Source organism: Canis lupus, chromosome 18 (genome assembly GCF_011100685.1).
Source record: "Canis lupus familiaris isolate Mischka breed German Shepherd chromosome 18, alternate assembly UU_Cfam_GSD_1.0, whole genome shotgun sequence".
Classification (NCBI taxonomy): Eukaryota; Metazoa; Chordata; class Mammalia; order Carnivora; family Canidae; genus Canis; species Canis lupus.
The window spans coordinates 51050454-51076586 of record NC_049239.1 but is presented as its reverse complement, the minus strand read 5'-3'; the positions used below and the strand labels follow the sequence as shown (position 1 = coordinate 51076586).

The window sequence follows — 26133 nt, the reverse complement described above, 5'->3', positions numbered from 1 at the left end:
ATCTTATCTCTCTCCTCTCTATGCCCTGGCGTCTCTCCCTCCCACGGGTAGATAGCCCTCTGGGTCATTTTGGCTCCTGACTGTGTTTCTGCCCTTTCTACCCTCTTTGATGTGGCCTCTTCTCTAGATTTAGCTGTCTGTGCTACCAGTGTTCAGGTCATTTATATATTATAGCTGAGTTGTTTACACTGTGTTTATCTAGGTATATCTGTGGGACAAGGTAAGCCTAGGATCCTCCTACTCTGCACTCTTACCCAGAAGTCTCCAAGAGCTGTTAATTTTTTTAAAAAAAAAAACAGGGAAAATGAAAGGGTGCCTTGGGTGGCTCAGTTGGCTGAGTATCCAACTCTTGATCTCAAGCTCCATGCTGGGTGTGGAGCCTACTTAAAAAACAAAGGATACCTGGGTGGCTCAGTCTGTTAAGCATTCAACTCTTGATTTCTGCTCAGGTCATGATCTCAGGGTTGTGAGATCAAACCCCAGGTCAGGCTCTGCACTCAGCAGGGAGTCTGCTTGAGATTCTCTCCCTCTGTCCTTCCCCCACTCACACACTCTTTCTACACTCTCTCTCTCAAAAAACAAGTATAAGTAAAATCTTTAAATCAAAATGACAATAAAAGACAGGGAAAATATATGGAAATGAAAAGGACCTAGGATAACTAAAACAAACTTGAAAAAGAACATTATTAGAGGACTTAACCAACCCTACTTTCTATAAAGCTACGGTAAGGCACCCCGGTGGCGCAGCAGTTTAGCGCCGCCTGCGGCCCGGGGTGTGATCCTGGGGATCTGGGATCGAGTCCCACGTCGGGTTCCCTGCATGGAGCCTGCTTCTCCCTCTACCTGTGTCTCTGCCTCTCTCTCTTTCTGAATAAATAAATAAATCTTAAAAAAAATAAAGCTACAGTAATTAAGATAGTGTTGAAATGGCATAAAGACAGACAGAGGGCAGCCCAGGTGGCTCAGCGGTTTAGCACCGCCTTCAGTCCAGGGCCTGATCCTGGAGACCCGGGATCGAGTCCTACATCAGGCTCCTTGCACAGAGCCTGCTTCTCCCTCTACTTGTGTCTCTGCCTCTCTCTCTCTCTCTCTCTGCCTCTCATGAATAAATAAATTTTAAAAAAATCTTAAAAAAAAAAAGAACAGTGAGAAAGAATAGAGTCCAGAAACAGGCCCATACTTACAGGCCCATACTTGATAAAAGCACCAAAACAATCCAATGAAGAACAGTTTTTAAATTGAGATATAATTGATGTTTAATATTATATTAATTTTAGGTATACAACAATGATTTGATGCTTGTATACATTGTGAAATGACTACTACAATAAGTCTAGTTAACATCCATCACCATATATAGATACAAATTTTTTTCTTATAACTTTTAAGATCTATTCTTTTGGCAACTCTCAAATGAGCAGTAAGGACATGAAAGTACATATGAGTACAATATTAACTAGTCACCATGGTGTACATTACATTCCCTTATTTATTTTATAACTGAAAGTTTGTATCTTTTGCCTCCCTTTATGCCTCTACCCACCCCCTTCTGGGAACTACCAGTCTGTTTTCCATATCTGTAAGTTCATTTTTTTTAAAAGATAGATTTTTTTGTTTGTTTATTTATTTATTTATGATAGACATAGAGAGAGAGGCAGAGACAGGCAGAGGGAGAAGCAGGCTCCATGCCGGGAGCCCAATGCGGGACTTGATCCTGGGACTCCAGGATTGCACCCTGGGCCAAAGGCAGGCGCCAAACCACTCAGCCACCCAGGGATCCCCATTGTTTTCTTTTTTAAAAAAGATTTTATTTATTTGAAAGAGAGAGCATGCACAAGTGGTGGGGCGAGGCAGAGGGAGAGGGAGAAGCAGTCTCCCGCTGAGCAGGGGGCCTGACTCAGGGCTCAATCTCAGGACCCTGGGATCATGACCTGGGCCAGAGGTAGATGCTTAATCTACTGAGCTACCCAGGCACCTTGCATTTTTTTCTTTTAGATTTCACACATAAGTGAGATCATATGACATTTGTTTTTTTCTCTCTGACTTCACTTAGCATAATGCCCTCAAGGTTCATCTGTGTCATCACTACTGGCAAGATTTCATTTTTCTAAAGACTGAATAGTATTGCATTATATATATCCTATTATATATACACATTATGTATATATACATACAATAGAATATTATCCCACATATATATATATATATGCAATATGGAATATTATCCACATTTTCTTTATCCACTCATCCACTAGTGGAAACTTAGGCTGTTTCCATATTTTGACTATTGTAAATAATGCTGCAGTGAACATGTGTATGCATATAACTTTTCAAATTAATGTTTTTGTTGTTTTTAGATAAATACTCAGAAGTAGAATTGCTGGATCATATGGTAGTTACATTGTTAATTTTTTTCATAGTGCCTGCACCAATTTACATTCTTATCAACAATGTACAAGGGTTCACTTTTCTTTACATCCACACCAACACTTTATTATTTCTTATCTTTTTGATAGTAGCCATTTTGACAGGTGTGAGGTGATATTCTGGTTTTGATTTGCATTTCCCTGATGATTAGTGACATTGAGCATCTTTTCATACATCTATTAGCCATCTGTATGTCTTCTTTGGAAAAATGTTTATTCATATCCTTTGTATTTATTTATTAAAAATTTTTTTAAAGATTTTATTTATTCATAGAGACACAGAGAGAGAGAGAGGCAGAGACACAGGCAGAGGGAGAAGTAGGCTCCATGCAGAGAGCCCGATGTGGGACTCGATCCAGGGTCTCCAGGATCACGCCCTGGGCTGCAGGCAGTGCTAAACTGCTGCACCACTGGGGCTGCCCTATTTATTAAAATTTTTATTTATTTATTCATGAGAGACCCACAGAGAGAGAGGCAGAGACACAAGTAGAGGGAGATGCAGGTTCCCTCCAGGGAGCCTGGTGTGGGATTCGATCCCAGTACCCCAGGATCATGACCTGAGCCAAAGGTAGACCCTCAACCACTGAGCCACCCAGGTGCCCCTCCTTTGTCCATTTTTAAATCAGATTGTTTGAGGTTTTTGCTATTGACTTGTATGAGTTCTTTATATATTATAGATATTAACTCCTTATGAGATATATGATTTGCAATTTTCCCCTCACATTCATTAAGTTGCCTTTTCATTTTGTTGATGGTTTTCTTAGCTCTGCAGAAGCTTTTTAGTTTGATGTAGTCTCACTTGCTTATTTTAATTTTTGTTGCCTTTGGCTTTAGTGTGAAATCCCCCCAAAATAATCACCAAGCCCAGTGTCAAGGAATTTTCTGTTTTTTTTTTCTGGGAGTTTTATGATTTCAGATCTTACATTCAGGTCTTTAATCCATGTTAAGTTAATTTTCATGTATGCTGTTTAATATTGGTCCAGTTTCATTCTTTTGCAGCGTACTTACAATTTTAATTTAAAAATAATTTTAGACTTACAGAAGAGTTGAAAACATAGTACAAAGAATTCTTATATACTCTTCATCCAGTTTCCCCTCCAATTTATATTTTAAATACCTATAGTGCAATTATAAAAAAATTAACATTTATAAATAGTATTAACATAAACTATAGACTTCATTAAGATTTTACCAGTTTTCTACTTACATTCTTTTTCAGTTTCTGGATCCATTACAGGATCTCACTTAGCATTTAGTTGTTATGTTTTATTAATCTCTTTCAATTTGTGACAGTTTCTCAGTCTTTCTTTTTCTTTCATGATCTTGATACTTTTGAAGAATATTTGTCAGTTATTTTGTAGCTTGTGTGATATGTTCTTATATTAGATTGAATGTTATATTGTTGGAAACAATGCCACCGAGATAATGTATCCATTTCAGTGTACCATATGAAGGAACTGATGATGTTGATGTTTTTATTAGTAAAGCTGACTTGATTATTTGTTTGAGGTGTTATCTGCCAGATTTTTCCAAGTAGAGTTACTTCTTGTAGGTTTTAAATATTTAGGGGAAATACTATGAGACTTTGCAAGTACCCTGTTTTTCCTTTTTTTCCTTAAATGTTCGTCCACTAATTTAGTATTCATTGGTAGATCTTGCCTTCAGCAATTATTACTCTAGTGTTATTGTGATTTCATATGTCCTCATTTCTTATTTTTTTGTCCTCATTTCTTCTATATTTGTTTATTGAAATTTGTAAGCAAGAGCTTACACCTTCTTCACCTTTTTATTAACCCAGTTATTTCTATCAGAATAAACTTGTGGATATTTATTTTATTTGGGGTGTTATATAATTCAATATTATTTTCTACTCTGAGTATTTTCAGATGTTATCATTCTAAGATGTTATTCTTTTGCTTTAAACTGTTAGTTGTAGGTTAGGAAAATATGAGAAAAAATTATCTTTTGTATTTACTCATTTATTTCTGGTGCTCTTCATTTCTTCGTTCCTTCTGTATTTTCTTCTTCAACCTAAAGAACATCCTTTAGCATTTCTTGTATACAAGTCTTCTGCCAACAAGTTATTTAATCTTCTGTTTGTCTAAAAATGTCTGTATCTTACCCTCATTTTATTTTTTGTTTTTAAAAAGATTTTATTTATCTATTTGACAGAGAGAGTACAAGCAGGGGGAGCAGCAGGCAGAGGGGGAGGGAGAAGCAGGCTACCTACTGAGCAGGGACCCCAGTGTGGGGCTAGATCCCAGGAGCCTGGGATCATGACCTGAGCCAAAGGCAGATGCTTAACTGACTGAGCCACCCAGGTGCCCTTTACCTTCATTTTAAAAGAATGTTTCATTGGATTTGAAATTTTAGGTTGGCAGTGTTTTAAAAGATGTCACTCCATTGTCTTCTGGCCTCAACTGTTTCTCAGAAGAAGTCAGTGTAATTCATATTATAGTTGCTCTGTATGTATTATGTGCGTTTCCCCCCAGCTTGTTTCAAGATTCTCTATCTTTTTTTTTTTTTAAATCACTTTGACCATTATGTACTTAGGTGTGATTTTCTTTGCATTTATCCTGCTTGGGGTTTGCTGAGTTTTTCACATCTTAATATTTTTCATCAAATTAAAAAAATTATCCATGAGTTTTTCATATTTTTCTGTCCTATTCTACTTTCTTTTCTTTCTGGAACTCCGATTATACATATCTGTAACTGGTTGATATTGTTCTATAGATTTCTAAGATTCTATTTTTCTTCAATCTCTTTTCCTCTGTTGTTCAGATTGGATAATTTTTGTTGTCTCCTATAATTTTACTGATTTTTTTCATATCTAATCTATTAAAACTGTCCAGAAATTTCATTTCATTTATTGAGCTTTTCAGTTAGGGAATTTCCATTTGTTTTTTTTTTTACAGTGTATACTTCTCTGCTGATATTTCGTATCAGTTGACTTATTTAAACCACCTTTGTATTTGAAGATTTTAATAATAGTATGTGCTTTAAAGCTTCTCCTAAATGTAACATTAACAGGCTTGGTTTTTTATTGGTTTTTTTTCTTTGCATGTCTAGTAAATCCTTAATTTTATATTGGGTACTGTGTTCATATATTATATTCTGTTTTACCTCTGAAGAGTGTTGATTTTTGTTCTAGCAGGCAGTTCTAGTAGGCTAATCACCTTAACCTTGTGTTAGCTTGTTCTTGTACATTTTATAGAATTGATATGTAGAAACCAAGTCATTTTCCAAACTCTTTTAACTTGATACTACTAAACCTCCATACTGTCTCCTCTGTAGATCTTAAGACTTGGAGTTTTAAGGCTTAGAGTCTTAAGATCTACAGAGGAGGGGTAGATTTTTTTTTTAATAGGGTAGATCAAGAGCAGATTTTCTTTTTTTTTTTTTTTAAATTTTTTTTAACTTTTATTTATTTATGATAGTCACAGAGAGAGAGAGAGGCAGAGACACAGGCAGAGGGAGAAGCAGGCTCCATGCACCGGGAGCCCGACGTGGGATTCGATCCCGGGTCTCCAGGATCGTGCCCCGGGCCAAAGGCAGGCGCCAAACCGCTGCGCCACCCAGGGATCCCAAGAGCAGATTTTCATCCACAAATTGTTGTTGGGTTTTGTTTTTTTGTTTGTTTTTTGTTTTTAAATTCTTTTTTTAAAGAAGATTTTGTTTATTCTTGAGAGACACAAAGAGAAAGAGAGGCAGAGACACAAACAGAGGGAGAAGCAGGCTTCTGCAAGGAGCCGGATGTGGGACTTGATCCCTGGACTCTGGGATCACACCCTGGGCTGAAGAGGCGCTAAACTGCTAAGCCACCCAAGCTGCCCAAGCCTTACCTTTTTTTGGCATCTTAGTTAGACACCATCAGTTTTATCAAGGTCTCTCCATTCTGATTGGACTTGAAGGCCAACATTTTCCAGTACTGCTTGACCGCTGGTATTCCAATCTCCATTGCCACTGCTGTCTGGGAGATTTTATGTAATCCCACCTGTACATGCATAGTCCAGCTTTTGACCAAGGACTCATGGGGACCTCCCACACAGACTTTCGATACCCACTTCTGTAGAAGTTCCTCTCCTCCAGTGCACCCTACTAGATTCCAGGTACTTCTGCAACTCTGAACTCTGTTCTGTGTCTCCTCAATTTACTGGAACCACTGTAGTCTGTTTGGGCTCTAGGTCCCTGCTAGTGGATGAGAAAATTTCCATAGGCAGATATCCAGGGCAATTGTAGGTTCACTTCAGGAATTTGCCTTCTGTCAGGGATCACAGACCTGTGCTCTTATCCAGTGCCTGAAAACAACTGACTCATATGTTTTACCCAATTTTATAGTAGCCTTTGGTGGGAGGCTGATTTGGTACCTGTTATTTCATCATTGCTGGAAAGAGAAGTTCCAATATGTTGTTTTGATGTATGTTTACATTGCCACATGATTGAAATGTTTCTACTTTAACAGTTGAAGAGTTGCATGAAGAGATAGTTTGATATTGTTGATGATATATTCATTCTTCCTTATCACCACTATCTCAGCAAAAAGGTGAAAATTTCTTTTTAATATTTTTTTTATTTATTTGAGAAAGAGAGAAAAAACATGAGCAAGGAGAGAGGCAGAGGGAGAAGCAGACTCCCCACTGAGCAGGAAGCTTGATGCAGGGCTTGATCCCAGGACCCTAGGATCATGACCTGAGTCAAAGGCAGATGCTTAGCTGACTGAGCCACCCAGTTGCCCCAAAAAGGTGCAAATTTAAAGTCATTTTTAAGTGGTTATATTGATTTATTTGGTTTATTTAGGTCTTTTTCATCAAGAGCTTGTAGAACATAAATATTTACAGTTTCTCATTCTTTATTTATTTATTTATTTTTTTTTAAATTTTTTTTAATTTTATTTATTTATGATAGTCACATAGAGAGAGAGAGAGAGGCAGAGACATAGGCAGAGGGAGAAGCAGGCTCCATGCACCGGGAGCCTGACGTGGGATTCGATCCGGGGTCTCCAGGATCGCGCGCCCTGGGCCAAAGGCAGGCGCCAAACCGCTGCGCCACCCAGGGATCCCAGTTTCTCATTCTTTAATGGTAATTTGATTTTCCTAAAAGTCCAGATTGAAAGTTAATTTTTTTCTGGTCTTTGACAATAGTACTTAATTTTATCTTCTGGCTTCTAGTGTTGCTGATGAGAAGTCTAATTCATGCTTCTTTGGGATAATTTCCTTCTCTTTTGTAGTTTCAACAGTTTTCTCTTTATCTTTGTTATTCTGGGTTTCATTGTGATATGTTCTGCTGTGTAACTTTTTTCGTGCCTCTTTTTTTTTTTTTCCGTGCCTCTTTTTTAAAAGAAATTTATCCTGCTTGACATTTGGTACATTTATTCAAATAGTACTTACATCTGTGTTTGTTTTATGATAATTCTCAGTAATTATTTATTCTGGATCTGTTAATATCCAAATATTTCTTATTTAAAATTTTTAATGTTTATGACTTTTTAAAATCCTTAATATCTTTGTGGATTTGCCTATTTTGGACATTAAATATAAATGAAATAATACAATATGTAGCCTTTTTCGCCTGGCTTCTTTCATTAAGCATTATGTTTTCCAGATTCATCATCTTATAGCAGGTAACAATAATTTATTTTTGTGGCTGAAGAATATCACATATTTTGTTAATCTGTATATTATTGGTGGACATTGGGTTGTTTCCACTTTTGCCTGCTATGAATTGTGCTGCTATGAAAGATTCAGGTACTACCTTTTCCTTTAAGTATGTTCTTTTACAGCCACTAATATGCCTTCTGTAACATTTTCATTTCAAATACTGTATCTTTAATTTCCAAGATTTATAACAGGGTTTACCCCCCTTAATCTTTCTGTTTAATTGATGGCAATATATTATTTTTTGAAAAACTTTATTGAGTATAGTTGACACAGTGTTATATTAGTTTCATGTATACAGTATAGTGATTGAACATGTGTATATGTTATGCCATGCTCAGCACAAATGTAGCTGTCACCATACAACAGTATTGCAACATCATTGACTATACTCACTAAGCTGTAACCTTTTATTCCCATGACCTGTTCATTCTGTACCAGAAACCTGTAACTGTTACTCTCTACCACCCATTTTGCCCATCTCCCATCCCCTTCCCCTCTAGCAACCATCAGTTTGTTCTGTTATGTATAGGTCTGATTCTTTTGTTTGCTTGTTTATTTATATGTTTTGTTTCTTAGATTCCACTTATAAGTGAAATTCGTATGGTATTTGTCTTTCTCAGTCTAACTTATTTCACTTAGCAGAATACCATTCGTGTTGTCTACAAATAGATATGATTTTTTTAAACATTACATTTTATTTATTTATTTTAGAAGAGAATATTTTCTTTCTTTCTTTCTTTCTTTCTTTCTTTCTTTCTTTCTTTCTTTCTTTCTTTCTTTCTTTCTTTCTTTCTTTCTTTCTTTCTTTCAAGATTTTATTTATTTATTCATGAGAGAGAACGGAGAGACACAGGCAGAGAGAGAAGCAGGCTCCATGCAGGGAGCCTGATGTGGGACTCCATCCCGGGACTCCAGGATCACGCCTTGGGCCAAAGGCAGGCGCTAAACCGCTGAGCCACCTGGGGATCCCAGATATGATTTTTATGGCTGTGTAATCTTCCACTGTGTGTGTGTGTGTGTGTGTGTGTGTGCTTGTACCACATCTTCTTGTTCATTCATATATCAATGGGCACTTCTCTATTTTAGCTGTTGTAAATAATCCTGCAATAAACATAGGGGTACATATATCTTTTTGAATTAATTTTTCCCTTTTCTTTATATAAATACCCATTAGTCGAATTATTGGATCATATGGAAGTTCTATTTTAAATCTTTTGAGGAAACTCCATACTATTTTCGACAGTGGCTATACCAGTTTACTTTCCCACAAACAGTGCATGACAGTTCCTTTGTATCCATATTCCTGGTTGGTAACTTTTAGGTAAGAGTTAATTGTCCATCATCTATTTGTTTTGAACACATCCTGCATTGACAGGTTTCCAGTAGGGGGTTTTCTGTTGCTGAGCCATGTATATGTATATGTATATAGATTTATGTTTATTTATATGGCAAAACTTAATCTTATATTTACATATACGGGATTATACATATATATATAGGATTATATATGTATATGTACATATATATGTATATGTATATATGTGTAGGATTAAATCCTATATAATGTAATATAAATCCTATATAATATAGGATTAAATTTTGCTTAAGTGGCAAGATACAATGCGTTTACATCTTAAGAAATTATATAGTTCTGAATCTTATTTCCACTTATATGACATAGCTCTAAGGCCCTCAACCTGCGTCATTGATGCTCTTACTAGCATCACTTGGCTCTAACCAACTCTCTGGTAGGCAGATGGCAAATCTCTGGCCTCTGTTCATGTTTGTTTAGATCTCCTATGTGTGGCCTGTATGGATCTTGCTCTTAAACCTGTGGCTGTTGCAGTATTAGCCCCATATGTTTTCCCTAGTTCAAACCCCAAATACGGTGTGCATCTTCGGTCCATACCTACTATTATAGATTCTCTCTCTTTTTCCTTTCTGAAGATGAGGGAAATTTACCTCTCCGTTTCTGATCTATAAGGATTTCTCTCTCTTTCTCATCGTGCTATGTATTTATTAAGTTTTAAAAACACTTGTTTTAATAGGTGATGGGGATTAAGGAGTGCACTTGTTGTAATGAGCACTGAGTGCTGTATGGAAGGGTTGAATCTATATTATACACCTGAAACTAATATTATGCTGTGTGTTAACTAGAATCGAAATAAAAACTTTAAAATATCTGTTTTATCATTTTATGTGTTTGGGAAGATGCAGTTTCAACATATGCTCAATTTACCTTGAAATAGAAGACTTTTGTTTAGTTTTATTGTTCTACTTTTCATATTTAACTCTAGTCAATCAATCTGGACTTTGTGTGTGTGTGTGTGTCTGTGTATGAAGTGAGGCAATTGAAATTGATTTCCCTCAAATCACTACACATTTTTTTTTAAATTTTTTATTCATTTATGATAGTCACAGAGAGAGAGCGAGAGAGAGAGGCAGAGAGAGAAGCAGGCTCCATGCACCGGGAGCCTGATGTGGGATTCGATCCCGGATCTCCAGGATCGCGCCCTGGGCCAAAGGCAGGCGCCAAACCGCTGCGCCACCCAGGGATCCCTCACTACACATTTTATTTAAATTCTTATTAAGATTTCTGCAGAATTTAGTTATTATTAACAAGGCTTCTTCTCACATATCTACACGTTTTCCCCATTCTGCGTTGTATCAATGCTTCAAAGACAAAATAAGATTCAGGAACAAATTTTATATTTCACAGAAAGGTAATTTAGTCACAGTAAAAAGAAAGTCACCTTAGGTCAGTAAGTTAGTCACTGGTAAAACTGAAGATTGATGCAAGGCATCTTGGTTCAGTGCCAAGTGCACTAAACTTAAGTGTAGCGTAACCTTGCAGCCATATTATTCCATGCTTTATGACTGAATACACTTGAAAAACAAATAAGGGTAAGGAAAATACTACCCATTAAGAATGATAGCTAGTACTTGATCTTGGTAATGTTCATACTTTTTGAGATGGTTAAAGCTTTATTAGGTATGTAATACGAATGCTGTAGGAGAAAGTTGCACTATTAGGATGTATTTTGTAAATAGGTTTTTGAAGTTGAATTCTTGTATAATAGCAATATTGTCAACCTCATTTACAAGTTAGAGCTTGCAGTCTCTGCAAGCTATCTTTATTCATTTGTGGTTCTCTATTTTAATAGTACTGTAGAGGGGAAATAAGGGATAGCATTTTATAAAATGGGAGATTTGTTTTTTTCCTTTATGAGTGCCAAGGTACAGAAAGGAAGAACCATGATGCAAGTTTTGATGATGCAGGACCCACTGGCACTTTGTGGAAAGATAGTTCTAAGTCTACATATGTAACTATACCAAGTGGTTAATTTATGAATTAAAATATCAATAGTTTGCTTTACTTTGTTAAAGACTGCCTTATTAATAAACATACTGTGTTAGGTAAATGCCTGAGAGGGTCATTCTTGAATTTCTCTGCTTTAGTTCTAAATTAGCTCACTTTGTGTTTATTAAATAAATTATTTTATTAAAAATACAAGAATATAAGTTAGAGTTATCAGCACTGAAGATTTCTGGCTTTGGACATGACCTTGTGGAAATTAACTGAAAATACAAATTGATTTAGCAAATGTGAAAAATTGAAAACCTGAGATTAAAAGTCTCAACCCCATAAAGTAATTCTAAATATTCAAGCAATTTGCTGATGCATAGCCATTTCCAGTCATATTTTAAATTTTGCAGATAATCTTTTCATCAGGGAAATGCCTTCTTGGCTCATCAGTTTAATAAACAATTCCAGAAACTCTGGTGCTTATCCAAACTGCTTTTTCTTTTGTCGCCATTTCTTCTCACACAGAAATACAATCTATATTGCCTGGATTCTCTGCAAAGCTGAATTGGTCTTCAGAGGAACCCAGCTCTTCTCAGGACATATCAGGGGTAACAAGATTCCAGATGATTTTTGAGGCAGGTTTTGTTGTGGTTCTATAAATTACAGATGTCTCAATTCTTATTTTTCTACAAATCTAGTAATGGTAAAGAAAAACCTAGGTACATCATAGTTCTAAGTTAAAATGAAATAAGGCATTTGTTCCTGAACTTCTCTGTACAGATTTTAAAACACTTGGTAGCTTCCAAAATATTGGTATTTGTGTTCCGCTCCAAGAGATTATGATTTTATTGGTCTAGGGTGTTGGATTGGTTTGCTCAGTTGCCATAAAAAAACAAACTATGAATTGGGTAGTTAAACAACAGAAACTTACTTCCTCATACTCTTGGAGACTAGAAGTTTAAGATTAAAGTGGCTTGTCATTGTTTCCTCATATGACCTTTCCTCTGTATGTGGAGAGGGAGAGCTCTCTGGAGTTTCCTCTTCTTATAAGGACTACTGTTCTATCAGATTAGGGTTCCACACTTATGAACTCATTTAACTTTAATTAAATATCTTTAAGGCCCTATCCCCAAGTACAGTCACATAGGAAGCTAGGGCTTCAGTGTGTGAAATTTGGGAGACACAATTCAGTCCATACTGATGCAGCCTGGGCTTTGGGATATTTTTGAAATCCTAGATGGAAAAAAATCCCAGATGGTTCCTAATGTGCAGATGAATTTAAGAACCACCGAAACAAGCAGTCGTTTGAATTTGGATCTCCTGAAAAAGAAAATAAAAATGGATTCTCAGTGCAGATACTATTTGGATAATTTTTATTAGGTTGGCTTAAAGATCTTTATTGATTTATTTGTAGCACAGATTTATAAGAGTGACAGTTGAGTTCTCCATTCCCTTTAACAATTCTGTGATCCCTTATCTTTGTTTCCTTTGAGTTTGTGGAAACATAAGGAATTAGAGTGCTTTAAACATTCTCCGAAGAAGCATTTGGGAGGCCTTTCTTCATGTTTGGACAATTATATGTTACTTCTCAAAGGAAATGGGTGCAGTATTACGACAATAGATATCTCTGGCTGTGCCTTATCTTCTTTAGGGGAATGATGGGTAAACAATCTAGAGCAATTAATGGTTAGTCAGCTCTGAAACTATTAATGTCAAGTAGCAATAAAAAAAAAAAAGTTTTTTTCCAGTGAACCAAGAAAAGCAGTTCTAGAAAATGAGATCATGTGTTTTACCAGTCTAAACTGATCTTTTTTTTTGTATATTTATTTTATTGGAGTTCGATTTGCCAACATATAGTATAACGTCCAGTGCTCATCCCGTCAAGTGCCCCCCTCAGTGCCTGTCACCCAGTCACCCCAACCCCCTGCCCACCTCCCCTTCCACTACCCCTTGTTCATTTCCCAGAGTTAGGAGTCTCATGTTCTGTCACCCTCTCTGATATTTCCCACTCATTTTCTTTCCTTTCCCCTTTAATCCCTTTCACTATTTTTTATATTCCCCGAATGAATGAAACCTTATAATGTTTGTCCTTCTCCGATTGACTTACTTCGCTCAGCATGATACCCTCCAGTTCTATCCACGTTGAAGCAAATGGTGGGTATTCGTCATTTCTAATGGCTCAGTAATACTCATTGTATATATAGACCACATTTTCTTTAATTTTTATCCCTAACTTTTATATATATTATTTAAGCCTCCTGACAACTCTGTGAAGTAGATAGAACAGGGATTATCTCCCCATTTTACAGATACAAGAAAACTAAGATTCAGAGAATTCAAAGGACTTTTCCATGGTCATATGAAAGTTAAGTGACAGAATTAGAATTTGAACTAAAATCTTACTCATTTTAATCAGGTCTGTTTGAATATATATTCACTCACACAGAAATATATATTCTGTGTTTGTTCAAGTCAGCCTCACTGTAGTAGATGTTGAAAGTACAGAGTCCCAAGATACATTACTTGATTCCAAGTTCCTAAAGGAAAAGATAAACAAGCAAACATATAATTACAATATAATGTAATATGTGTCATGATAGAGTAGGGTGTATAACATAGAAGAAGGTACCTAACGCAGTGGGAAGTGGCCAAGGGGTCTTGATGAGACTGAAAACAGATTTTCTGGGCATTACAGGTTCAGAGACTTGAAAGAATAGGAATTTGTCTTCAGACTGATAAAGTTTGTCTTATTGTTTCCCTCAGGAAAATTTAGAACACAAATAATTTGACTTAATCATGATAGCCACTGTTAACATCTTGGTGTGCATCTTTTCACATAAGAATGAGGCATTTCAGTTTCAGGTTTTTAGAATGGTACAGTTCCAAACGATGGCCATGGAAATAGGTGGCTGGAAATGCGTGGATGTCAAGGTTATTGGAGTTGAAGAGGTCAGGAAATTGTGAGATTAAGTTGTTGCTTAGACAGGCCATCTACTTGGATGTGGAAGTCAGCCCAGCTGATGGCAGATCTTAAAGTACAGAGGAAACATGAGCTCAGTGCCTGTAGTCAGCTGGCGATAGATGAGGAGCAGCAAAGAACAGTATGACCTCAGAATAGGACCAAGAGTTCCCTGAAAGCATTTGTTCCATTACATCTCATTGTCTCTAGTACCTTGCAGCTATTTAAAAGATATTTGAATGAAGAGAGTGAGAAAAGAAGAAGGGGGAGATTGTGAACAACTTATATACCTCAAATGGGGAGAAGGATCAAGTATCAAGGTTCATAGTGGAGGCTAGTCAGTGGAGACATCCATGAAAAAACTATAATAGATGATCCACTGATTTGGACATGCAAGGAGAGCTAATCGCAGGGAATACTGAAGCTTCATTTAGAAGAGATGCAAAGTCTTGTGTTTATGCTCAGACTTAGCCTTGAATCTTGGGGTCCATTGAGCAGGGTAACATGTCCCTCCAAAAATAGTTTGGTTTTACAAAATCTTGAGACTTTACCCATTTTTATATTAATTTTTGCCATAATACTAAATAATAAAATTTATAGAGATACACATGTATACCTACAAACATATCTTCATATTTGTCTATATTTCTTTCTATATCTATTTAACTAGAGGCAAGAAGAGACAGAGGCAGTGATTGACTTTTCTCTAGACAGTTATATAGGGCCCATGAAAACCTAGGTTCAGTTTGAAATATAAAACAGCTCAAATTATCTGTGATACATTTAGATTTATACTTAAAGGTGAAGGCTGGAACATATGATTCAATAGTGATTTCTACTGCCCAGGGCTGGCAGCATCTATGTTTTCCTAATAACACTTAAGTAAGTTCCCTGCTTCTATATGTATGTCAAGATGGGGTACTAGGTTTCTAATACCCAACTCTAAAAGGCTGTAAAAGACCTTATAGATATACACACATACATTTTGTTCATTCTCTCTCTCTCTCTCTCAGTAATTTATGAGTAGATTTTAAAAGGAGCTATTTACTTAATGTTAACTATCCTCTGCTGGTGTGATATTAGATCACTTTATCTGCCAGTCCTTCTTGTTTTTTTCTTTAGCATCTCTTATATATGTAAATCATAGGACTTTTCATACTGTCATATAAATTATTTATTTGCCTTTTGGTTTACTTAACTGTGAACTCTTCAAACTCAGAGGTTGTGTTATTTACCTCTGTAAGCTCAGGTACATAATAAACTCCATTAAGTGTCTTGAGTGGGTAATTCAGTAGTTTGCATAAGTATTGCCTATCAGACTCCATAAAAGTAATGATAGATTACATAATGTCCAATTCACCAACCTATATGCACAGATAATGAATTATCTTGGAGCAACAGTATTGCGTAGTGGAATGTGGGGTTTGAATTTAGTCAGATCTAGGTTTGAATTCCAGTTCGGCCACTTAACTAGCTAGCTATGTGTGACTGTGGACAAATTAAACAGCTTATTTAGTCTCATTATTCTCATAAATAAAATGGGAATATTTCCTGCTTGCATATAAACTGTTTGGCATGTAGCAGGTGTTCAGTAAGTGGTAGCTCTCATCATTTATTAATTCTAGCCTCTCTGGTAGCTGCTGAAGGAATCTTTAGTTACTTGGTTTACTTACTGCTAGATATAATTAGCCCTTTCTGTGATGTACCCTATAATAACCAAGGCTACAGAAGTTTGAAACTGTTCCAAGAAGTTGTTTTGGAAGTGCTAAGTACAAAAAATGCTTTGAAGAGATCATTGCTTTTCTATTATTTGAACATTTTATAATAAAGTTATTTTTTAAGTTATTTTTTTAAGTAGCCTCCCCACCCAGCATGTAGCACAACCCAGAGCTTGAACTCACAACCCTGAAATCAAAACTTGAGCTGAGAACTGAGCCACCCAGGCGTCCCATAGTAAAATTTTTTAAATGAAGGATGTGGCTGTGAGGTGTATGCTGCAGCTACTGTTTAATCACCACTATTTACATATATGAATAATCCTAGATCTGTTTCCAGAATTTTATAATAATTTCCATCCATTTTTCTGATATTTTTGTAATGATTCTATAATAATTTAATTTTCCCCACTCATTGCATAATTCTTGATCTCATTTTCAGTGTACTTAGAAAAAGTATTACAATAATTTATTCTTTCCATTTCTTCTTCATTGTGTTATGATATTTTGAGGTCTGGGACGATTTTTTTCTTTAACATGTACCTACGTGGGTCTGTATTCTCTGAGTCATCAATAAGAACTTACTGATTTTTTACTCTATTTCTTCTCATTTTCCTAGACTTTTCCACTTTCTAGAAGACTCCTTCTAACTTTGGTTTTAGGGACACTGTATTAAATATAGTGAACCATTCTAGGAAAGTGGTTAATACTAAAGCTTTGGAGCCAGATCAGGTAACCTTGAGAAAATTGTTTGATCTCTTTGAGACTCTATTTTTTCATCCATAAAATGTGGGTTTTAAGTATCTAATAGGGCTTTTCTGAGGAGTAAATGAGGTGATATAAGTAGGATATGTGAGCTCCATTTCTGGACTAGAGAAAGCTTTCATTAGATTATAAATTTTTATTATATTTGTAGGGAGGTATCTGAGTATATTGGAAAGAGCATGGACAATTGGTGTTAGACAGATAGGGTCCGATCCTGGCTCTATCACTGAACAGCTTGAGTAACTTTAGGCAAGTTGCTTAATTTCTCTGAATCTCATTAAAGAAAAAAAGCTACAGAGACGCCTGGGTGGCTCAGTGGTTGAGCTTCTGCCTTCAGTTCTGCCTGGGCCTGGGGATCGAGTCCCGTATCCGGCTCCCTGAAAGGAGCTTGCTTCTCCCTCTGTCTGTGTCTGTGCCTCTCTCTCTGTCTCATGAATAAATAAATAAGATATTTTTAAAAAACTACAAAGAAAGGATAGTAATATCTGCTTCCAGGATTGTTATGAGGTAATAAGAGATATAACACTTGCACAATGCTTGCTACATAGTAGGCATTCAACAAGTGATATCTACTATTGTTGCCATGTATAATGTATACTTTCAGATTATTACTTGATCCTTTTTTTTAAAGATTTTAAAATTTATTCATGAGAGACACACAGAGAGAAGCAGAGACATAGGCAGAGGGAGAAGCAGGCCCCAAGCAGGGACCCTAATGCTGGGACTAGACCTCAGGACTCCAGGATCACTCCCTGAGCTGAAAGCAGACGCTGAACCACTGAGCCACCTAGACGTCCCTATTATTTGATCCTTAAAACAATTCTGTGAAGTAGAATGGGTAACTTTTATCCCTGTTTTACAGATTAGTAAATAAATCCCAGAACAATTAAGTGATTTTTTTTTCATGGTTACTTAAATAATTTATACAGAGCCAGTACTGGAACACATGTCTTCTGACTTGTGAATTTTTTTGCTTTACAACTTTTCCTAAAAAATAAGTGTTTAGATAAATAGATTGATGTTAAAAATAGGTTCTTTTTAGTTGTCTGCTCCTTTCACTCCATTTTTTAAAAAGGTTTTATTTACTTATGAGAGACACACGGGGGGGGGGGGGGGGGGGCAGAGGGAGAAGCAGGCTCCATGCAGGGAGCCTAACCTGGGACTCGATCCCAGGTCTCCAGGACCACACCCCAGGCTGAAGGCAGCACTAAACCGCTGAGCCACGGGGCTGCCCCCTTTCACTCTCTTCTTAATACAGATCAACTCACATGAGGATGGTAGAGCAAGATAGAGTTATTCTTCTTAGCTCTGATCTGAATTACTGTTAAATTTATTCCAAAAGGTAGTTCTGATATTGTGGATTTTCCTCTGATCTTTGTTCATGTATCTCCTGTAGTTCCATGAAATAGTTTAAACTGGGCAGCCCCGGTAGCGCAGCGGTTTAGCGCCGCCTGCAGCCCAGGGCGTGATCCTGGAGACCTGGGATCAAGTCCCGCGTTGGGCTCACTGCATGGAGCCCATTTCTCTCTCTGCCTCTCTCTCTCTGAATGAATAAATAAATCTTAAAAAAAAGAAAAAAGAAAAAAGAAATAGTTTAAACCAAGGGGCCTCTGGGTGGCTCAGTCGTTAAGCCTCTGTCTTTGGCTCAGGTCGTGATCCCAGGGCCCTGGGATCTAGCCCCATGTCAGGCTTCCAACTTGGCCGGCAGTCTGCTTCTTCCTCTGCCTCTGCCCTTTCCCCTGTTCATGTGTGTTTTTTCTTGCTCTTTCACGCACTCTCAAACAAATAAATAAAATCTTTTTTTTAATAAAATCTTAAAAAAAAAAAGAAAGAGTTTAACCCGAGAAATGACAGCTATTAGATTGCCTTTTGCATGGGTCGCCTGGGTGGCTTAGCAATTTGGTGTCTGCCTTTGGCCCAGGGTGTGATCCCAGAGTCCTGGGGTCGAGTCCTGCGTCGGGCTCCCTGCATGGAGCCTGCTTCTCCTTCTACCTATGTCTCTGCCTCTCTCTGTCTCTCATGAATAAATAAATAAAATCTTAAAAAAAAAAAGATTGCCTTTTGTGTACAAGTTTTAGACCCTTGGGTGTCTGAAAAGCTTAAAGTTACCTTTAAAGGAAGAAATACCATTATTTATTAAAAAGATTTATTTTATTATTATTTTAGAGAGGCAGGGAAGGGCAGAAGAAGAAGGAGAGAGAATATTAAGTGGACTTTGAGCAGAGCTCCACATGGGGCTCAGTCTCACCACTTTGAGATCATGACCTGAGCTGAAACCAGGAGTCTGATACTTAACCCTCTGTGCCACCCATGTGCCTAAGAGATACTATAATTTAACTCATTTGTACTCTTGGGTTTGTGTATGTGTAGTGGATATTTTTGTTGTGTTGTTACAGGTTAATGAAAAACCCAGAACTTTGATGACAGATAGTCTGGTGATAAAGAATTTTTTACATAAAATTGTCATGGTACACCCTAAGGTAAGCTGTTCTTTTGCACAGTAATGCTTCTTTTGTCATATGATTTCAGGAGATTTCTACTCTGCAGGACATGGAAGGATATGGTTGGTCCTTTTTCTTTTCATGATAATGATTACAGCTTTTAATATTGAATTGATTTGATTTCTGTGTCCCTAACATGGTGTTGATGTTGGTCATGTGACATAGGTGAGAGCCCTTGGATTTAGAGCTTCCATTGGGTTGTTTTTACTTCCTTACTGTTTTATAGTATCAGTTTAGATACATTTTTTTCCTCTGTACTTCATTATCCTATTAAACTTGGATAATAAACCTTGCTGACTATCACCTTCTTTTCCAAAGTGACTTAGAAGAGCAAATCAGGAAATTTTGATAAAGTACTTCAAACTTTAGAGAGCTATCGTTTTTATTATTTCTATAGTTAGGTATATTTATAGGGGTGCACAACATTAAGTATGCTATATAATTTCTCCTTTTTTTTTCTTGCTAGCTATCTACTTTTTCTGTCGTCAGCAGGACTCAATGCTTAATTATGCCAGTCACTATTCTGAGTGCTTTCCACACACACTCATTCACTCACCGCATGCAACAGCCCTTGTGAAGTAGGTTTTATCATCATTATTCCCATTTTACAGTTGAGGAAACTATGGTACAGAAGTTAAGTAACTTGCATAGTCAGGATTCGAATTCAGACAATCTGGCTCCAGAGTCCCTTATTACCCATTATATTATATAGAAAGAAAAATGTAAGTCAAAGGTAGGAAATAACTAGAACAGTGAAATAAATTGAAGGGAGGACATAAAAATCAGTTAGGGGCCAGGGAAGAAAAAACAAAGAAAAAAGCATGGAATTTTCTACGTACAAAAACAATGGAAAAAAAGAGAGAAAAATTGATAGTTCCTTTAAGAGGGAAAACACATAACATTGGGTGAAGAACAGAGAACAAAAGGTAGGATCTCCTGATAATCTATGACCACTTGGAATGAAGTATAGGACTTAATATATTTAAGATGCAGAATTTGAGCACAGACAAATGTTAATTGTGTTAATTATGTTATGTTTAGGAAAAGTACAGGTGAAAAAAAGGAGATATAAAGAATATCTTCCCCTCTGGAATTTAAGTATAGAAGTTTTTGATTTATGTCCTGGTTCATGTTAAATCTCATACCATTTACTTTGCAGATTAGATTTAATTTTAGTGTAAAAGTGAATGGAGTCCTTTCCATGGATATCTTTTGGTAAGTTCTTAAATCCATGGCTTAAGTTTATGCCATGGCTTTATAGTTTTTCTCAGTCATTATTGTCCTATTTCTAGTAGCTTCACAGTTTGACCTTTTTTAAAGATTTGTTTGTTTTAGAGACAGTGCACATGGCGGGGAGGGGCAGAGGGAGAGAGAAACCCAAGCAGACTCCACTCTGAGCACAGAGCCTGATGCAGAGCTCCATGAAAGGCTCGATCTCATGACCCTGAGATGATGACCTGAGCTGAAATCAAAAGTCAGGTGCTCAACCACCCAGGTGCCCCACAGTTTGGCTTTTTGACCCAAAGTCACTCTGAAACTAATTTTCTGAGACCCCCACATTTTCTGATTCTATGTTAGCTTTTAATAAGCAAGTAAATTCATCTAAACACTTCATGTCTTTCCCTCTCACTAGAGTGGGTGATATTAAAAGTTGCCATTTTCCCCTTGGTTATTTGGTTATTGAATTCTAGTAATCTCTGGAGGAGGGGTGTGTGGTAGTCATGGTCCAAGATTTGTATCAGGTAAAGATTGATTTTAGAATCTCTGAAATACGGCTTAGCTTTTCTTTGCTTTGCAGGACAAAGAATGAACCCACTTTGAACCTGTCAAATGGAATTTCTCTTGTTATAAGCTATCGGCATTATGTGAGGTGAAGGGTTAAAAGCATTATTGTCCCTTTCCATGTTTTAATCACCTATTAAAAGTATGAATGTGGGAAAAAAAATGTATGAATGTGGGTAGAAATTGAAAGTAGCCTCACTCGTCATTTCCTAGTGCCAGGTGTCAGATTTTCTGTCAGAAAAGTAGAAGTAAAACTTTGAAATTATTTGTATTAAAAGCTCTTATTATTTCTGGCTCCTTGAATAATATTCTAATTAACCCAAGGACATATGCCTTCTCTTTTCCATGTCTCATTTTCTTCTGTAAATGAAATAAAACAAACCCTGCTAATTTCAATCTTATTTATAAGAAGAAAAGAATAACTTTATTTTTTTTTAAAGATCTTATTTAGTTATTCATGAGACACACACACACACAGAGAGAGAGAGAGAGAGAGAGAGGCAGAGACACAGGTAGAGGGAGAAGCAGGCTCCATGAAAGGAGCCCAACATGGGACTCGATCCCAGGACCTCAAGATCACACCCTAGGCTGAAGGCAAGCACTCAACCACTGAGCCACCCAGGGATCCCCAAGAGGAATGACTTTAGATGGTTACTTGAACTCTTGGCTAGAAAGATACTGTGAACACAAAGGAATTCTTTGTATGTTATTTTTTTGTGCACCAGCATTTTGCATATGTTTGGAAATCATCTCTCACTACCTCCTCCTTCTTCAGACTATAAAAAAAATTCTATGGAGAAGATGGTAAATAAATAGAATAGAACCCTCTGCCTTGCCTTCCTGTGTTATCCACCTACCTCAGAATCCAAAGTGAACACGCATTATAGCAAGAAAAAACTAATTATTAAGTCCAACTAATTTATTATTTATTCAGTAGTTTTCGACTCCCATTTGTATGTCTTAAATCAGAACTGATAGTCATAGGATCTTAAGGCTTGAAGAGACTGCCCATGGATTTTTAGTCTGTTTTTTGTTTTGTTTGTTTGTTTGTTTTACTCTTACCCAGAATTACACTTCAAAGTAGAATTTAAAAAATTTTTAGAAAAAAAATAATTTTTAGTTATGCAGGAAACAAAGCCCCACCCCCTTATCTTTCTTTAGTAGGCCTCTACTGTCATACAGTTCTTACAAGAAGACAGCTCATTATCATAGATTTACTGAAAAAGTTTAAGCCTCTGAGCCAGTATTTGTGGACATATTTTCCTGGATGACCTGATCAGTTTAAAGAGAGGAAAAGGTTCATTAATATTTCTTTCTGTTTAGAAAAGAGCTGTTGGAAAGTAAGCAAATATCAAATTTCACTAAGTTCTAGCAGAGAAAGATGTCCTAATTTTTTCTTATTACTCTTATCAAACAGTGACCTCAGATTCCTTCAGGGGAAGGTGTAGCATGTGTGAAAACAGATCTAAGTAGCAGGAGCTAGTTTTAGGCCGCTGTGATTTAGAGACCCCTCCACCCCTACCCTCACCATGCTAATCTTTGATCTTGGAAACTTATGCTCAGAACCATAGAGTAATTTTAATGAAGGAAATACACTTTAGAGAATATAAAACTGCATTAATGGCAGCAAAAGCAGGAGCCATGATATCATTCCTGAAAGGGCAATTTGTCTACTCTTTCTATTGCTTGTGATTCCTTGAATGAGGTACAAGTTGCTTATTCCAATAAAACTGATATGGTGAGTTATATGGTTACACATATGTTAGAAATATCTAAGGAATTTTAAATGCCCTTTAAAATAATCTGGATGTGGGGCCTACTTTATTTATTTATTTATTTATTTATTTATTTATTTATTTATAATTTAAATAATCTGTACACTCAGTGTGGGGACTTGAACTCAAAACTCCAAGAGTTGTACACACCACTGACTGAGCGAGCCAGGTGCCCCATAGTGGAGCCTACTTTAAAAACAGAAAAGAAAAAAAGAAAGAAAATAATTTCTTAAAAGCAAGAAAAGCTAAATTTATCTAACCTGTTTTTTGACAGTAGACCAAAATTTGGTACAGCTGAATTACTCTGCAGCAGAATCCATCCTGTGTTAGGACATCCAGTAATACTTTTCATCCCTGATGACATGGCTGGCATGGGCTTCTTGGGAGAGCTGATACTGACTCCAGCTGCTGCTCTGTGTCCCTGCCCCAAGGTCTTTTCCAACCAGCTGAATAGAATTTCTTCAGTTTCCATATCCTTTTGATTATAGAGTCCATAAAATCTTCTTTTTTTAAGATTTTATTTATTTATTCATGAGAGACACACAAAGAGAGGCAGACAGAGACAGAGGCAGAGGGAGAAGCAGGCTCCTTGCAGGGAGCTGGATGTGGGATTCAATCCCAGGACCACAGGATCACACCCTGAGCCGAAGGCAGAAGCTCAACCACTGAGCCATCCAGGTGTCCCAGATGTCCCAAGTCCATCAAATCTTCAAATTAGTTGCCTTGAAAAATGAAATTTTTAAAGATTTTATTTATTTATTTGAAAGAGAGAGAGAGTGAGTGAGGGTGGGGAAGCAGAGGGAGAGGGACAAGCAGACTCTGAGCTGAGCATAGAGCCTGGTGCAGGGTTCTATCTCACAACCCTGAGGTTATGACCTGAGCTAAAATTAAGAGTTGGACATTTAACTGACTGAGCTACCCAGGTGCCCCCCAAAATGAATTTTTATATCTCAGTTCTAGAAAAGCCTTAGCATTATGAACTCTGCCTAGAAGCCAGTATGATTTGTATAAAAACAAAAATCTAGTATGAAAGCCGAGCTTTAGAAGTTTTCAAAAAAAAAAAAAACTGAATACTATAAAATGTGCCATATGTGCCACATGCTTTTCATATAATTTAGTATGATTGAAGCATGGAATGAATGGTGCAAGCAGGAAAGATGAGAGATGAATATGGCAGCTATTGTGTGCCACACTAAAGAGTGTGAACTTCATTGTCTAAGGAGTAGGAAACCATTGGATGTTTTAGGAGTCTCAAGCAGCATCATACAGTGGGGTATGATGAGAGAGGAGGAGAGAAGTCAGTAATCACTAAGTAAATAAGTAAGTGACCTGGGCAAGAGATAATCCTTACCTGAGTTAAAAGTATGATGAGCATGGAAAAGAGTGACTTTTCACTGGAAGGAATCAGTGTAACAAGGCAATCAATTCATTATTAGGGTAGGGAGAGATTAGGGGCAGGGAATGGCCAAAGTTGATGTAAATATTTCTACATCCAGAATAGGCAAACCATAGAGATAGAAAGTAGATGGAAGGGGATTTGGGGGGGAGGTGATAAAAATGTTCTAAAATTGATGGTGGTGATGATTGCACAACTTTTTGAATATACTACAACACATTTAACTGTGCACATTAAGTGGATGAATTGTATGTTATGTGATATGTTTAAATCTCAGTAAACTGTTTAAAAACATTTCCACAGATGGCTGATAGAATAATAATACTGTCAATAAGATGCAGATCATAAGATCATAAATGGCAGATTTGGAAGGTAAAGAAGATTAGCTTCACTTTAAACATGTTAAGTTTATGGTTCCTACAGCACATCTCTTGAAAATAGCAAGAGCTGAATAGAAATTTTGGTCTGGAATTTTGAAGTGTTTAGATTTAGTTCTAAATTTTAGAGCCTCAGCATTTTCCCTAAATATAGTATAGTGCTGTGGTTAGAGCATGGCACAAGAGTGTAAATACTGGATTTACCAGTATTGGTAAATTGTCTATGCCTTTATGCAGCTTGCTCAACCAGCCTAAGTTTTTATTTCATCAGCTTTAAGACAGAGTTAATAATACTTTGTATATTTATTTATTTCCCCTTGCAAAGGTTTTATTGTTGTTATGGCTGTTCTTTTGAGATTTGTTTGTTTGTTTTAGGATTAATTATATACTAATCTGGGATCCCTGGGTGGCGCAGCGGTTTGGCGCCTGCCTTTGACCCAGGGCGCGATCCTGGAGACCTGGGATCGAATCCCACGTCGGGCTCCCAGTGCATGGAGCCTGCTTCTCTCTCTGCCTGTGTCTCTTCCTCTCCCTCTCTCTCTGTGTGACTATCATAAGTAAATAAAAATTAAAAAAAATTATATACTAATCTATGTGAAGCTCCTAGCATTCTGCCTAACACATAATAAACATTCAATAAATATCAGATATTGTTGTTATATGATTGAAGCTATAAGAGTAAGTGAAGTTATAGTAGAGTAAAAAGAATAAGAACAGAAGAAGGCCAAGGTCATAGTATGATAAATGTCAGCTGAAAATATCTTTAGGGAGGAGGAAGGAGCAGGATGGTGATAAAGACTATGCAAGGAAAAAAAAAAAAGACTATGCAAGGACTTTTGGATTTTAAAATCTTAATATCTAGGTCATATAGAAGAATATAAAGTAAAATATAAAAGTTTCTCCTTCCCCCTCATTCCATTCCCCCCGAGGGAATAAGGCACATTTTTCTATCCTCTTGAAGTTTACACTTAATGGGACATTTTAATAAATAGATGTCAGGTAGTGATAAGTACAGTAAAGATAAAGCAGAAAAGAGATAATAGGGAAATTATTTTGAATATTATTGTCAGTGAAGACTCTAGGGAGGTGATGTTTTAGTGAAAAGAAAGAGAGCTAACAGAAAACTCTGGTAGGATTTCAGTTTCTGAAAATGGCAAACTAGGTGATTTAGACCCACCCTCCCATTGAGGACAAGTACTGGATTAAATATTAAAATATCATAAAAGAATTTTAGAGGGCAGCCCTGGTGGCGCAGCAGTTTAGCGCTGCCTGCAGCCAAGGGCGTGATCCTGGAGACCCTGGATCGAGTCCCATGTCTGGCTCTCTGCGTGGGGCCTGCTTCTCCCTCTGCCTGTGTCTCTGCGCCTCTCTCTCTGCATCTCTATGAACAAATAAATAAAATCTTTTTTTTAAAAAAAAAAAAAGAATTTTAGAGCTAGTGAATAGGGAAGAATTTCTGGGCCATCATAGGAG

General features: G+C 36.8%; 1 protein-coding gene across 1 annotated transcript in view; it reads left to right on the top strand.

Annotated features, from left to right (window-relative positions):
• Positions 1-26133, top strand: part of C18H11orf80 (chromosome 18 C11orf80 homolog) — a 105023-nt gene that overhangs the window by 44847 nt on the left and 34043 nt on the right. Inside the window, exons 4-8 of the mRNA XM_038563790.1 lie at positions 11916-12025; positions 19226-19309; positions 20490-20545; positions 21129-21200; positions 23162-23357. Of these exons, the coding sequence (XP_038419718.1) occupies positions 11916-12025; positions 19226-19309; positions 20490-20545; positions 21129-21200; positions 23162-23357 (518 nt within the window). The remainder of the gene's footprint in view (positions 1-11915; positions 12026-19225; positions 19310-20489; positions 20546-21128; positions 21201-23161; positions 23358-26133) is intronic.